Below are 15926 nucleotides of genomic sequence, written 5' to 3'. Positions count from 1 at the left end.
ATGATTTTGATAAAACATTCTCGAGGTGCGGCCACTAAATATTGTATGACGGTGTTAGTTTAGCAATTACTTTACTCTGATTTTATGTAGTAGTAAATTTTATTAATCACTTTCTTCAATTTTGTTTCCTTTAACGTTCTTTTAGTTTTAGATAGAGACTAGAACGTTTTTTGGCTTCCGACTACGGTTAAAGCTCTATTTATTTAATATAATTAGTTATCTTCAGTCACTTTTGTACAATTAACGTATAATGAAATGTATCTTTTGAAACAATGCAGCGATGCCGCGATGAGCGAGATCTAATAAAACGTTTTTTAAATAACTTTGGATAAAAGTGTTCATTCTTTCGTTTATTAATTTCAAAGTAAACATAACGGTCGGTAATATCATCAGAATCGTTTTACGACCAACCAACCGCCACTACGCGCGGTTTACTCACGTATCTTATGGCCGATCCCTAACAAATGTTAGCATTCATGGTCTTAAACAAAATAAACTATAAATTACTTTGTTTAATTATATTAAAGATCTCAGCCAAAAATCACTGCAAAATATGTTGTACAAAATATAATAATGTTGTTAAAATTATTGTGCGTGTTAGTGGTGGTTAGTTTGGGTGATTGTGATACAAGTGATGAAGAATTTGATTCGATCATCATGGATTTGTTGTTGAATGGTGACAGCAGTAAGTTGGAAGACTCCGATGAAGTTGATGATGGTAAATAATAAATAAGTTCAACCCTTTGCTGTCCCATGCAAGGGTTTCCTCCCGTAATAAGGGTGGGGCTAGGTCTTGAGTCACCTGAGTCACCACTAGCCCCCGGTTTCTGCGTACAATACCTTTTTTTTATCTATACTAATATCTATACTAATATTAACTATACTAATATTATAAAGCTGAAGAGTTTGTTTGTTTGATTGTTTGTTTGTTTGTTTGAACGCGCTAATCTCAGGAACTACTGGCCCGATTTGAAATTATTTCAGTGTTAGATAGCCAATTTATCGAGGAAGGGTATAGGCAGAGTACCAGTAAACAATGTAAAAAAACGAGGAAAATTTTGACTTATTCTCTCTTATGTGACGCAAGCGAAGTTGGGCGGGCACAGCTAGTACGAGTATAAACGCTATTGAATAGATAAACTACTGCTTAATGTTCCTCAGAAACCAGGGATTAGTCCTATAAGTTTGACGTATCTGTATGTCTGTTCATGGAATTGTAGCTTCTAAACGAGTGGACCGATAATGATGCGTTTCATTCTTAGTTTTAACACTCAATTGTTCCATCTAGGTAAAGAACCTGTACTATCTGGTGGTATTTGGAAGTGTGGCGACTGCAACAATATAGACGCTAGCAAGCTGATATATACTGAAGTAAATGAAGTAGATGACAACATGATTACTGATACATCTGTGGATATACAGGTATGTACAGTTTAAAATATAATTAAATGAAGTAGACGCGGGAGGGAGAAATCTGAAAGAAGTATACTATTTGTTTAGTGAATCAATCAATATACATATATATAACTCTTCCGTTACTGACTGACTAATTGATGCGTTGCCGAAACTACTAAGCGTAGAAAGATGCCATTCGGTATGAAGATTCTTTAGGAAGTGTAGAGGGGCACTAAGAGAAGATTCCCGGAAATGCCCGAAGGGGGTAAAAACGGGAAAAGCCTTTTTCTGAAAGTGCAGCAATGTTTTTCTCATTTTTATCACGTTAGTCCCATATGAACTGTTTTTCCAATTTGCGTCTTACTGTTTTTAAATAAATCGTTTTTAGTTGAGATATTATTGTTTTAGTGTTATTCAATAGTAATTTTATTGTTTTTCTTTCAGATCGGCTTCTCCCTTCCCGGCATGCAATGTGTAACGGTACAGTCAGAAACAGCAGGCGTAGTTCGTCGTGTCGCAGGAACTTGTACTAGCGGTACAGTCACGCTCAGTGTCGCACCAGCAGCGCATTTTACTGTTAATATTTATGGTAGTTAAATAAATAAATAAAATATATGTAAAAATAATATAATATAATAAAGAACTGTTTTATTATTCGATTCATAAAGATGAATAAAGATTGGCATCCATGAAAGCAAATTTCGGATTACACAAATATTTTTTTGTTCCCGGTTGTAAGATAGTATAGTCGTTAAGTCACTTCAAAGGCGTTCAGGCGGCTTGAGAAACTTTGATACTTGATACTTTGATACTTTCGTACAATAAACAAGACATAGATTGTAAGATACTCATTTTTATTGGCTTTTGTTCTATGTAATATTTATCCGGGTTAGTTCTTTTAATGACCACAAAAACAGTAAATTGTTCATGGGAATCGTTTATGCGAACATTGTAACCTATTACGAAGTATTTGCAAGTAAGTGTAGTGACACACCTGCGCTATGTTCGTTCGAACATTTCATTCCACACGCTCCTTGTGAAATTTAAGTTACCTGTGTAATTATGTCACGCTCATTGTAGCGTTTGGCGGCAAAGGTTCGACCGACTGGTGTGTCGTAACACTTACGTGATATGGATATGCGTACTATAAACTCATTTTGCGTGATAAGCAGTAATCGATTCAATAATTACTGTCAATGGAATTGTGATTAAAAAAAATCAATAACAGTTTACGTGGAACAGTGATTACGAGATTACTTTGATATCTGCACCATTGTTTGTGGGTTTGATTCCTACGGAACATGTACGTAATAAAATTCCAGTTATTACAGTTATACGAGACCAACAATATCAGTTGCGAAACATACTAATATTCCTCTGCCCACACTTTCGGCTATAAAAGGAGTGATGTTGTAATTTTTCTATGACTATTTCTAACAGGTATAGTCAAAATAGTGCTAAAGTGGTTCAGTCCAGCCGCTCAAAGGCCTTGGATATTACACAACAACTGTTAGGTATGTGTTTTGGCAACAAGATGGACCGCATTTTTCGTGCTTTCGAAGAACGGAGACGCTCAGTTCAAGAACAATCGAATTTCGACTACTGGGCGACCACTAGTCTATATATTAATACGTGAAGGAAAATATGAATAAATAACCACGTAACTGGAAAGAGACGCTCAGATCAAAAAGAGTTCCACTACCTAACTGGCCACCCATCCACGGGACGTCCGGACTAAAGGTTGCTTAACGCAGATCCTCACCGACCGGTATTATTAAGTTAACAGAAATCAAAGTTTGTTCAATCATATCGATTTTGAAGACCTTTGACAGACCCTTAGACTTAAAGTCTCTTTGAAGTTTATTTATAACTTTCTCAAAAAGTAATTAAAATTTTAAATTATTGACTCGAGTTTAATGGTGGCCTACTTTTACTCGTCATTGGTTTTGTTATTTTTATAATTTTGGCCTTATTTTAAACCTTGATGTTCAAAATAGGAGTATATGTTGCGGTAAATAAAATAAAAATTGGTAGTTTTCAAATTGGCTAGCTTGAGACAGGCAGGCTAATTTGAGATTATTTTTTTATGTTAATTCTGTAGTGAGTTTTATATTCGAATAGACGTTTTGGCAGTAAAATATTATATTATATTACTGCAAACAAGTTTTATAAGCATACAATGTGCCGACATGAAACACTAATGAGAATCAAAAATGTTGTTTTTTCATGAAAATATATTTACATACATACTGAAAATCAAACATTGACATAAAAAAATTGAAGCATAATTTGAAAAATGTAGCTAATATTATATATTATATACCTACTGTGAATATTCTTCACAGAATACGTAGAATATATTATAATTGATAAAAAAATTACACTAATTATATTAAAATTACATTTAGATATACCTTGTATTATAAATACGCAATTCAGAACATTTAATATGAATAAAGTTGAAAACATCACAATAAATTACTGTTTCTGAAGAATTCCTCTTTAAATAATGGATGAATCATAATAAAATAATAATTTATTTATATTATGACGCCACGATTTTAAGAATGCCATTTGTCTTAGGTCTAGATCACCTACAGTTTTTGTTTTGTCGCATTGTTTAGATAAATCCTATTGTCATCTTTGGCTGTATGTTACAACTAAATAATTAAGTAGGTTCTTTATAAAAATGTGCCAACATTGACTTTTAGAAGTTTGACATTTACATTGTACTGCCAAAATAATTCCTACGACGCCCGTCAGAGTTTCATACAAAACTCGATGACAAGCCGGTTGTCGATAGTCGATGGTAGTAGAGAATCGAGCTACAAGTCGTGAGAATTTAAAACCACTAAAATTTGACAAACTCTTCGAAATACGCCGCGCATTATTTTGATAATAAAACTTGTCATTTCATTGATGCTAACCTGTTCTGAATATTCACGAATAATTATCCCCTCTTTACACCGCTTTAAGACTGGTTATGAAATTATAATTACATTCGTATCATATATATCCTTATAAGGCACAAAATATTGAGATACAGTCAGCCACAAAAATCGCTTAGCAAATTGAACTTTTCCATACCTTTTACTCTTATGCAAGCGTATTACTCTTTCAGGAAAGCAACCTAAATTAATTGATTAAATTTAATATTGATTACGACTAATTAAAGCTCCTTTGTTAAGTACATAATAAAAAAGTTTTGAATATAATGAGTTGCTCAGCGATTTTGGTAATTGACTGTACTTATCAAAAAGTAACTAATTAAGTTTTATTGGACCTTGCAATAAAGTAAATTAAGTTGTTTCGACTGTGTTTTACATGCAAATAATATGTAATTAAAATTAAATATACTACTTTCTTATTGGACATGGGTCTCCTCTCATTGTAAGATGTGTGTAACCCCGACCTCTTTCAAGGCACGAAGGTCAATGACTTTAAATTCAACGTCGGGCAATCACTGTTATCATTATGTAATTAAATATATTACTTTCTTAATGGACATGGGTCTCCTCTCATTGTGAGATGTGTGTAACCCCGATCTCTCTCAAGGTACGAAGGTCAATGACCTTAAACTCAACGTCGGGCAATCACTGTGATTTTAATGGCATTAAAAATTACGGCATTTAATATTGACGCAAAACAAATATCAAATGTGCTGAACAAGAGATAAATATTATGTTAATGGTATGTTAAAAAAATCATGGTAAAATATTAATAAGCCGACAATAATCGTCAAGTGGTTCATCTGCTTGGAGGTCAGTTTCCCGTTTTCACAAAAAATAATGATATTTACATAATACATACATATTTGTCATGACGTGGTGTGACTCAATATGTGGACTATTCAACTCATTTTGTTTTTATTATTTAATTCAATACTTCAGCGCACTCTAACAAACTATAGGCTTATATTATTAGGTATACCTATATTCTTCCTTTGGATAATTTTCTAACTTCCTTAAGTTCCATGCAAAGGACTTATCCTTAAATTTTAAGGTACAACATGTAGTAATAACATAGTGATGAATACAAAAACAGTAATATACCAAAATGTCTGCATCAACACTTTTACCGCGACACATATATAAAGTGGTCATTTTTCTGAATGTTTTGCTTTAATAAACTTCAGTCAATAAGCCATTGTCGTTTGTTCAGTTACGAGTTAGTTTATTAATTTAATTTTTATTTTATCCTGTGTCTCAACTGAGTGCTGTGGTCAGGATGGTGGTCGCAACTCATGGAAATGTTGCGGATTTTTACGCGGGAAAATCCATTTTTATTACTGGTGGTACTGGATTTCTTGGAAAGGTCGGTTTCAATTTACTTATTTTTTCAAAATGCCTGTAACCCAATACCTAAGATTTGCTGTCAAGCCGAAGGCTCCTATCTTGCGCATCCTAAGGCCTAACAGTCATTATCGGCATCAGCAAGAAAAATAATCCTTCGATATCCGTACAAGCAAGTGTACACTGTAAAAAACTATGCCTTGCCGTGTGTGAGGACTCCTCGACATCACAAAGGGTGATGCAGTACGTCATTTTTACTTTCACTTTTTTTCTATTTATCTAAGAAACACGTGCTTTTTTATAGAAGGTAAAGATATAAATAACAATGATATTCCTTTTTGTTTTTATGGCAATTAATTTTAATTAACTGGAAGCGTCATTGATTGGCATCATCCTTTCCGGAATAGGGGAAGGGTGAGGTCTCGAGCCCACCACGATTCATGTGTGGGTTTAACTAACTGTTCTTTGTTATTGCAGGTTTTTATAGAAAAGCTTCTATTCAGTTGCCCAGATATAGATAAAATTTATATGCTAGTCCGTGAGAAAAAAGGTGAAACAATCAGTCAAAGAATTAGGACGTTCTTTGATGATACCGTAAGTGCTTATATCAAATATGTTTGGTGTTTTCGGCAGATTATTTTTCTGTTTTGAAGTACCTAATTATATTTTTAAAGTGTTTTGTTTATCACGGTAGTAATTAATGACTGAAAAACTATAATTAGGTTTGTTATTTACCAAATCGTACTCAGATATCGGAGATCTTTTCTGAAGGACGATTTTACAGACATTTTTTGGGATAGGTTTAGGTTCAAACAAGAACGTTTTAAAACTATACAGCGTAATCCAAATTGCACCATAATTATTATTCTTATGATTTCACCATTTCATACTATATTGCGTATTGTTTTGTTATTATTGGATACTTATTGTTTTTTTATTTCCTCAGCTCTTCGAAAGACTAAAAGAGAAAAGACCCTTAAACATGGAAAAACTAGTACCAATTCCGGGAGACATCAACAGTCCTAATTTAGGAATATCATATGAAAATGAACAAACATTGATTGAAAAGGTAACGCACAGATTATTGTTAGTTTCGATAGATTTTTGAATAAAACTGTTTTGTATAAAATTGGTTTAGAAATAAAATCGAATAAAAATCAGTGATGATGATTTCAAATGACGTAATGATTAAACTACGTCATTATGATTTGATGCTCCGATCATTCATTCAGAATTAGTGACTGTGGTCAGCCCTGTGTGGCCGTGTACCGTGGCGCAGTGGTTTAGGTCGCCACGCCGCTACCATTGCGTCGAGAGGTCGTGGGTTCGATTCCCACACGGAACAATTATTTGTGCTATCCACAAATAGTTGTTTCGGGTCTTGTTGTACTTTGTGTCCCTTTTTTGTATGTTTGTAAAAGTCCCCGCGATACAAAAGCAATTCTTAGCACGGGAGTTGTCTTATTAAAATACCCGCAAATACCAGCAGTGTCAATTCAGTTGTTCAAGCCCTCCGACAGCCTTTGATATCCTGACAACATCCTAGACCGAAATTTTACGAGCCTAAGCCTAATTTGCTCTTGTGTCGCGGGAACTTATACAAACATACAAAAAGGGACACAAAGCACAAACAGACCCGAAACAACTATTTGTGCATAGTTCAAATAATTGTTCCGTGTGAGAATCGAACCCACGACCTCCCGATGCAGTGGTAATGGCGTCGCGACCACCTTAACCACTGCGCCACGGAGGTTATCGATAACCACTGCGCATATTTTCGCGCTAAGGTTGCTTGACTCATTGTTTATTTATCAACGGTTGCCTCTGATGAAACGAAAACAAAATTCTGGTTATTGTCCTTATTTTACAAAACTCTCACGCTTGTACATGTACCAATAATTAAATATATATTTTTTTTTCCTATTTTCTTTCGTACTTTGACGTTATAGTATAAGTTTGTTGGTAACTGAATGAATCATTCTCATGGCGAATGACGCATAAAAACAAATGCATTTGTAACTAAATAATGTTTTATTAAGTGTAAGTACCTAATAATATAATTTACAGTCTTATTTAAATTAAATTTTATAATTTGCCTTATAACTACGTAAGTGGTCGAGGTTTCGATACCAAGCCACACCAATGAGTTTTAGAATTTATACGTTGATTATTATAATAATTACCTAGACTATGATTCATGATTACTTTAAAAGCAGCGATAGCCGAGTAGTACAACATTCGCTTCTTACTCAAGTAGTAGAGGGACCGAATGCGTAGCAACACATATCATATTATTTTTTTTCAAATACACTCATACCTTTGGAAAGTTTTGAGTTAGTAGAAAGAATAACTAGAAATGCACGTTTGGCGCAGTGGTTAAGCGGTCACCTCGCCCCAACAACCGTAGCGCCGCGTGTGGTGGGTTCGAATCCCACCCGGGACACATCCCTGTGTGATGAGCACGAGTATTTGTTCTGAGCCTGGATGTTAATGTATCTATATAAGTATGTATTTAGTACAAGCTCTGCTTTGTTTGAAATTAAATGACCGTGTGTGAGTTGTCCAATATTATTTATTTATTTCATTTTATTTAATAGTCAGCAGTTTTGTCTGTGAGACATGACATACCAACTTATATTTGTTTCTTTACTTAATACTTTAATAGAATATAAGCACAGGACTCACAATAAGATTTATAACTTACCAATAGAATAGATGACATTGAATATTTTTCAATGAGTAGGTACTCAGTCTAATAGTTTTGAAAATTTCCAGGTTTCGGTAGTAATTCACTCAGCTGCAACTATTAAGTTCAATATGCCTTTAAAAGAAGCATGGAGAACCAATGTCGAAGGCACCAGAATAATCTTGGAACTGACTCGAAGAATGCAACGTATAGAAGTAAGAAAAACATTATTTAAAAAGCGACATAAATAAAATACAATTGAAAATAGAACCTCCTCCTTTTCGAAGTCGGTTAAACAGTTTCGGTAGGAAGAAATATGTGGTAACCATGTTGGAAACCTTATTTTAGAGTGCTTGGGAATTGCCACTAGGCGCAGCCTGTATCGGTGGTATCAATATACAACAATTGTCTGATTGGTCTAGTACGTTAAGACTGTTATATGTATATGCAATATGAAAATAATCTTTAGACAAACCTTCCATATATCTACGTATATATACCTACCAGAAAAAAAATATCATCGACATAATATATAGGAAATTCCGATAAACCCAGCGATAACGATTATCACCTCGCAAGAAGAAAATCAATGGCCTGCAAAAGGCCACAAAAGGCTGAACAAATAAGCCATAACGCGCTATCCGAGATCACAGGGAGCATTATCGTGTCGTTACTATGCAGAGTGACGCAAATATTACATTACATTGCTGGTGTTAGAAGACCCGTAATGTGTAAGCGGGATAAGGAATTAGAAATGTAATGATCACACTCTTTAAAATCCGTTTTTTTTCTGTGTTTGAACATGTCGGTATAGAACTGCTTGCTGACGCGTTGATGCGATTGATTGCTATGCCAAATTCTGTTGCAGAAACTATGATAAACCCGTTTATGTCCGGTTTCTGCGTACATTTAGCGGTAGTTTATCTATTCATTAGCGTTTTTTATATGACTTTAAACGCTATTAAATAGATAAACTACCGCTAACTGTACTCAGAAACCGGGCTTAAGTGGCTTTATCATAGTTACTAGCTGACCCGCGCAACTTCGCTTGCGTCACATTAGAGAGAATGGGTCCAATTTTTCCCCGTTTTTGTAACATTTTTCGTTGCTACTCCGCTCCTTTTGGTCGTAGCGTGATGAAATATAGCCTACAGCCTTCAAATAAATGGACTATCTAACACTGAAAGAATTTTTCAAATCGGACCAGTAGTTCCTGAGATTAGCGCGTTCAAACAAACAAACAAACAAACTCTTCAGCTTTATAATATTAGTATAGATTAGGGATTAGTATTTTTAAAATTGGACTAAGTTGGATGCTATTTTGGGATTACCAGTATACATAGTGGATATTGAAGTAATCCCCGCTAAACCGTAGTCTCTATTAGAACTGATTTTTTATTGATAGTCAAGTGTGGCTATGTTTTGATCATAAGTACCAGTGGGCTACATCTCAACAGATAACAACTGACTTAACTAATTATTTCAGCAAATTAATATGTTTATTTTTCAAATTCCTCCCTTTTTCATGTTAGCACATTGTACATATTATTATATTTTTTCATATTTCCGAATTATGAACCGATTAAATGTAGACTATCTAATGTCCGGTTTCTGAAACACATTTAGCGGTAGTTAATATATATCTAAATAGCGTTTTTCTCATATAAAACGACGCGAAACGCTATTGAATACATAAACTACCGCTAAATGTACCTCAGAAACCGTGGGTAAAAGATATAAAATATCTTTAATTTATTACTTATTTTTATAATGATATTTAAGCATTAAACTATACTCACACAGGTACTCCTACACATATCAACAGCTTACTCCAATTCTGATCGAGAAGTGATCGAAGAAATGTTATACCCACCACCGGCGAATATTGAAGATGTTCATCAACTCGTCAAACAAGATCTAACTGAAGATGAAACTTTGAAAATTATTAGTAAGTTAGATGTCACAAATTCTAGGCAAAGTCTTCTGACCGTAACTTGTTGTGTATTTTTATTACCCAATGATATTCGTATCTACATTCATCGTCTAGTTTTTCTTTTAAGCCATGCCACAAATAAGTACTAAGGTAAACGTCAGTATTTAATGTTTATATGTTGTTTTGATATCATTGTTTGATAATAAAATGTTAACGAGATCCTGACTATATAGACGACAATCGGCCATTTTCATAGCTTATGCATGGAAGTGTGAGAACGAAAACAGTAAATGCATGAAAATACCCGACAAATTCCACCTCATAAGCATTAAACACGTTATAACCTAAATGTTGAATAATCCGATATACAACTTCAAAATGTCTTTACTTTGAGCGCATCCGTGAAAAAAACTATTTTAGTGATTTAGTAGCAGGAAACATACAAATTATGTGATACTAATGACTTTTATTTGCCTTGCAGACAAACATCCCAACACATACACATTCACGAAGGCGCTGACGGAACATTTAGTTGCAGCGAACAAAGCGTACATGCCTACAGTGATCATCAGACCTTCCGTTGGTAATTATAGTGTTACATTTTTGCCGATCAGCCTGCAAAATTTATGATCATGAAAAGCTCATGGAAGAAGTGTAAAATGTTGTGGCAAAGAAATAAATACGGAATAAAATAAAAAAAATTATTAAGAAAAGAATTGGCCATACTTATCTAATTATGCAATTTTAATAGCAAAATGGAGCTTGGTAACATGTTCAGTAGGTGGTTTAGGCACTTCTGACGTGGGAATTGAGACTAACTTCAGCCTTTCATAAAGAACTGTTTAAAGAATTTATAGATGATGCATTACAAAGACAAATGCAAATAGTGGTTTTGGAATTTGTTGTCTTTCGTTTACGTATCGTATACTAAGTTATCACTGCTCTTATAAATTCCCAAATATTCAGTGGCTGCCATAAAGAACGACCCCATCAAAGGCTGGCTGCAGAACTGGTACGGCGCTACAGGACTAGTCACATGTACCGCCAGAGGGTTCAACCGAGTGGTCTACGGCCGCGACAGCAACAGAGTAGACCTGATTCCAGTAGACTATGTCGCTAACCTGGTTATAGCTGCTGGTGCGAAGAATAGCAGGTACTTATAAATAGGTTGTTAATTTTTTTTTAAGTTTATAATTTATATTTTGCAGTGACTCCATAAATATGCGTCGGCCTTTATTTTTCAGTTACAAAACACTATCGTTAAAATTATTGTATATAAATACCAATGAATGATTCTTTTAACATCGATAGTACTGTTCATTCACACAAATTTTCAGAATAGAAAAAAAGGTTTACATTTTGGTGTTATACTTTATCATTATGTCATACAACTTTTTAACCAATATAAGCTAAGTACATATCTTTCTTCTAGGTCCAGAGATCTAAAGATCTACAACTGCTGCAGCAGTGGATGTAATCCTCTTCCATTGGGTAGACTCATCACATTGTTCGGACAGGACGATGTCAAGCAAAAAATTTGTAAGTTGATATAACAATTATATTTTAGAACAATTATATTAGGAAATAACGATAAGGCAAAAAAATAAAAGTATTAAGTATATAACCAAACGAGCAGTGATAGCCGACTGATATAACTTGGTATCTCCCACGCAAGTGGTTGCAGGTTCGAACCCAAGGCAGCACACCACTGACTTTTCAAAGTTAATTATGTATTAGAAATAATGATCACTTGCTCGAACGGTGATGGAAAACATCGTGATGCAACTTTGCCTGCCTGAGAGTTCTTTAGAACAGTTTTTGAAGGTATGCAAAGCTCGCACTTGGCCAGCGTGGCGGACTCAAGGCCTAACCCAATCATTACGGGAGGAGACCCTTGCCCAGCAGTGAGACATTAATGGGTTAAATTTATTACTTTTTATAACAAATAATAACAAAATTGTCCATTTCAGTGCACATGCCGTTCCCCAAATGGTACATCTTTACAAGATACGATTGGATTGTGTCTATAGTCACATTTCTGTTTCAAATTATACCGGCATACATTGTCGATATCATTCGTAGGGTTATTGGAAAACATGCTATGTGAGTATATCTTTACTGTTTGAAAATAAGTTCTAATCGTAAACTCTTTCTATTTAAATTATTTGGATAAGTATAAACACTTAAGTAAATTGTCGATTAAACGTATTATTTTGATCAGCATGTATTTTATGAAAATAGTACCAACCGTTAACGTTTTCGACTGGAAAAAAGAACAAGCATTCATTTAATTTGGGTATGGTTTCAGTATTTAGTCCAAGGTTGATTACATGCAAAGTATATAGCGGTAGGCTCGCCCTCTAAATGGATTCAATGTTAAAAGTGGGAATATTTCGTTACATATTCATCTTTTGTTATTGGGTACTCGCCTAGAGGTTGCAAAAAATCTCCGATCATCTGTAGAAGCAAGCAAAAAAAAAGGAAGGTGATATATGTCCATTCTATAATAACTGAATCTTCCACAGCTACGTGAAACTTCAATCCCGTGCCATACAAACGCGAGTAGCATTGAAATACTTCACCACACACTCCTGGATCATGAAGGCAGATCGCACCAGGGAGCTGTTCTCTTCTCTCTCCCTTCAAGACAAGAAGCAGTTCCCCTTCGACCCAGCCACTATTGACTGGAGCGAATACCTTAGAGATTACTCTTGGGGAGTCAGAAAGTTCTTGGAGAGAAGAAAATAATTGAAGAATATGATGTAGTAATTTAGCTGGCAGCAGGCTCAGCCCCTATTAGAGGTCGTCCATAAATTACGTGGCGTGTTAGCTGAAAATTAAAAAAACAGTTCACGTAATTTATGGAAGAGTCCTACATGGGACTAACATTGTTTTTGGCGAAACATGGGTGTATTTCAAACACCGCTGCCTGTATCTTCGGGTATAACTTTTTTATGTATGTATATAATTATGTAGTTTATTATTATTATTACTAAACTACTTATATTACTACTTATGTTAAGTTATTGTAATAAAAGTGATTGATGAATGTGACGCACGACGAATACGACGTGACGTCATACGTAAAAATGCAGTCTCTTTACTGACGTCATAGTCCATGACAATTCACTAGAAGTACTTATCTTAAAATAGCAACAAGTATTTATGGAAAGGGCAAAAAAATAAATACTAAAAGTGTATTCGAAGAACTATGGCATTGTCCTTACATTCCATCATACGCTCTCTTTCCTTACGTCTTTTGATTGCGTAGGAAGCAGGTTTTATTATAAGCTATTGTTTTAATCTTGTCGCGTTTTCTGATGCAATTGGCATCAACGACAAACTCGATCATATAATGACTGACAATGACTTACCTTTTTAACCGACTTCAAAAAAAAGAAGGTTCTCTAATTTCAATTTTTGTTTCTTATTATTGTTTGTTCTGCGAGCTATATGCCCTGCCCACTGCCACTTGAGGTTCGCAACTCTTAGGGCTATATCGGTTACTTTGGTTCCGACGGCCGTTGGGGCAGAAAGGTTCTGGAGTGGCGACCACGAACCGGGAAACGTAGTGTTGGCAGGCCCCCCACAAGATGGACCGACGACCTGGTAAGGGTTGCCGGAGTCCGATGGATGAGGGCGGCCCAGGACCGGTCCTATTGGCGCTCGATGGGGGAGGCCTTTGTCCAGCAGTGGACGATTCCCGGCAGAAATGATGATGATGATGATGATGATGATGATGATTATTATTATTGTTTGTATTGTTTTTCCTCATTACTTTTGATTTTTTAGACCGACTGTATTGTACGGCTTTTTTTTAAAGATCATGCTCTCCAAGTGGTTCCATTTAATTCGGGGTAGACGAGTTGTGTTTGAGATATCCCGAAAAATGGATCGATGGCCGCATCAGAATGCGAATAAGGTGACATTTAGCTTGGAAGACGTTTTTTTAAAGAATTAATTTTACTTACTTCCTATGGCGTCAGTAAGGGTTTCTCCACATTTATCGACGCGGAATCGGTTAACGCTGGTTAAAAAAGCCTTTATGTCTGCGACATAAGAGTGCTATTAATATCCTTTGTATCGGCTCGGGTCAGACGACGCGTCGCAACGGATGTTGCTTAAGGCGATCCCGCGTCGAGATGAAGAAAAAGAAGAAGAATCGTAGCATTATGTTATCACGCGTCGCGTCGCAAAAGTTCGCGTCGCGTCTATCACTCACGTAGAGCTGTTATGAGATGGCAGTAAGATACGACTGAACTGCTTTTCGCAGACGTCTTTGTAAACAATTCGGGGTCACCAATGTACGATATTTTATAGTAATCATGTGTAGTCAAAAGGCTAATGGTTATTGACTATGGAATGTATTATATAATTGTATATTGATTGAGTTATAATAATTATGAAAATAATAAAATAAGTAGATATAAGTCAACTTTATTTGGCAATATTAGTATTTTGAATTAGGTTTAGATTTTTAGGAGAAATTAATATTTAAATGTACTATTTTATGAAATTAAACGAGTATACAATATGTTGGTTATATTTTATTACTACAAATGAAAAGTTCTATCCAATTTCATATTAAATATTTTATAATAGTAGGCTATGGCTATGGCAAACATAATATCCCTTCCCAATTTTATTTAAATCGATTCTGAAATACATTAAGATATGTAATAAGGACAAACAAACCCACTTAAAATATCGTAGTAGCAATATTAATTAAGTTTAGATTTAACATCTTCACAACTTTTGGATAACTATCATATGATATAGGCACCCCTTAAAAAGGATCTTATTATTTTTTCTTAACTTTTACGCGAGCTGTGAGGGTCCACTAGTCACATATAATTTTGACAGATTTCTTCATACATTTATCACTATCTAGAATACACGTTATATGTGACTTTATAAAGTTTAAAACTGGCCCTTTATAAGTATTATAAATATAATATACTTATTTAAATGAATCACACCGTCTCTTTATAATAATAACATGTCAAAAATGTTAATATATTATTACATTTTATGAATGCATCCGTTTTAAAACGACAAAAACTACATGATTGTTATGAGTCTATAAATTTGAATACAAGTCCTGAGGCTGAGTCGCTGTGTGAGAGGAAGCCAGGACATTGTCATAATTCCTAGAAGAACAAATTGATTTGTCGAGCAGTGATATCCAGGTGGTAACATTGATCTTCAAGGTTTTTCAAGACTTTTCAAAATTATGTATTAATTAGAAATGCAAGTTTTTGGCCTATTCTAACAGTGATCGAAAGCATCTTTTTGTATGGCTTAACGACCAATATTTTTGCAGAAAACGACCAGCAGGCTTATCACGTATCTCAGTTGACAGCTAGTATACGTCAAATCTATGGTCACTATTCAGTACATTGCTGCTTAGACGTAACGTACTAATCACTATAATCTTAGGGAGAAAACAATGGACAGCATAGTGGCTTTCAAATGGCTGTCAACTGAGATACGTGATAGCCCCCCTGGACCGACGTTTAACGAGCCCTCTGAAGTACAGAGACGCTCAGTTCAAATGAGACGATGCGGCCACCCACCTATAGAATAACCGCGCCAAGGGTTGCTTAAACCGACTGACCGT

General features: G+C 35.0%; 2 protein-coding genes across 2 annotated transcripts; both read left to right on the top strand.

Moving 5' to 3' along the window:
• The first annotated feature begins 528 nt into the window (after positions 1-528).
• Positions 529-2056, top strand: LOC142975411 (uncharacterized). The gene is made up of 3 exons (XM_076118225.1): positions 529-718; positions 1289-1422; positions 1840-2056. The coding sequence occupies exons 1-3, from the start codon at positions 574-576 to the stop codon at positions 1990-1992; spliced, it is 432 nt and encodes a 143-aa protein (XP_075974340.1). The 5' UTR covers positions 529-573; the 3' UTR covers positions 1993-2056.
• Positions 2057-5551: 3495 nt separating this feature from the next.
• Positions 5552-14830, top strand: LOC142975410 (putative fatty acyl-CoA reductase CG5065). The gene is made up of 10 exons (XM_076118224.1): positions 5552-5709; positions 6165-6281; positions 6634-6756; positions 8463-8588; positions 10177-10321; positions 10788-10889; positions 11273-11459; positions 11739-11845; positions 12277-12409; positions 12832-14830. The coding sequence occupies exons 1-10, from the start codon at positions 5623-5625 to the stop codon at positions 13052-13054; spliced, it is 1350 nt and encodes a 449-aa protein (XP_075974339.1). The 5' UTR covers positions 5552-5622; the 3' UTR covers positions 13055-14830.
• Positions 14831-15926: the final 1096 nt, after the last annotated feature.

The sequence above is a fragment of the Anticarsia gemmatalis genome, chromosome 9 (assembly GCF_050436995.1).
Source record: "Anticarsia gemmatalis isolate Benzon Research Colony breed Stoneville strain chromosome 9, ilAntGemm2 primary, whole genome shotgun sequence".
NCBI classification, from domain to species: Eukaryota; Metazoa; Arthropoda; class Insecta; order Lepidoptera; family Erebidae; genus Anticarsia; species Anticarsia gemmatalis.
Note: the sequence above shows the minus strand (reverse complement) of the source record. Positions and strands in the feature narration are given on the sequence as shown.

Bases quoted from the DNA above. Each gene is read 5' to 3' on its own strand.
- LOC142975411 (XM_076118225.1), top strand. From the start codon at position 574: ATGTTGTTAAAATTATTGTGCGTGTTAGTGGTGGTTAGTTTGGGTGAT. The intron at 719-1,288 runs GTAAATAATAAA...TGTTCCATCTAG, and splicing joins CTCCGATGAAGTTGATGATG to GTAAAGAACCTGTACTATCT. The intron at 1,423-1,839 runs GTATGTACAGTT...TTTTTCTTTCAG, and splicing joins ATACATCTGTGGATATACAG to ATCGGCTTCTCCCTTCCCGG.
- LOC142975410 (XM_076118224.1), top strand. From the start codon at position 5,623: ATGGTGGTCGCAACTCATGGAAATGTTGCGGATTTTTACGCGGGAAAA. The intron at 8,589-10,176 runs GTAAGAAAAACA...ATACTCACACAG, and splicing joins GAAGAATGCAACGTATAGAA to GTACTCCTACACATATCAAC. The intron at 10,890-11,272 runs GTAATTATAGTG...CCAAATATTCAG, and splicing joins GATCATCAGACCTTCCGTTG to TGGCTGCCATAAAGAACGAC.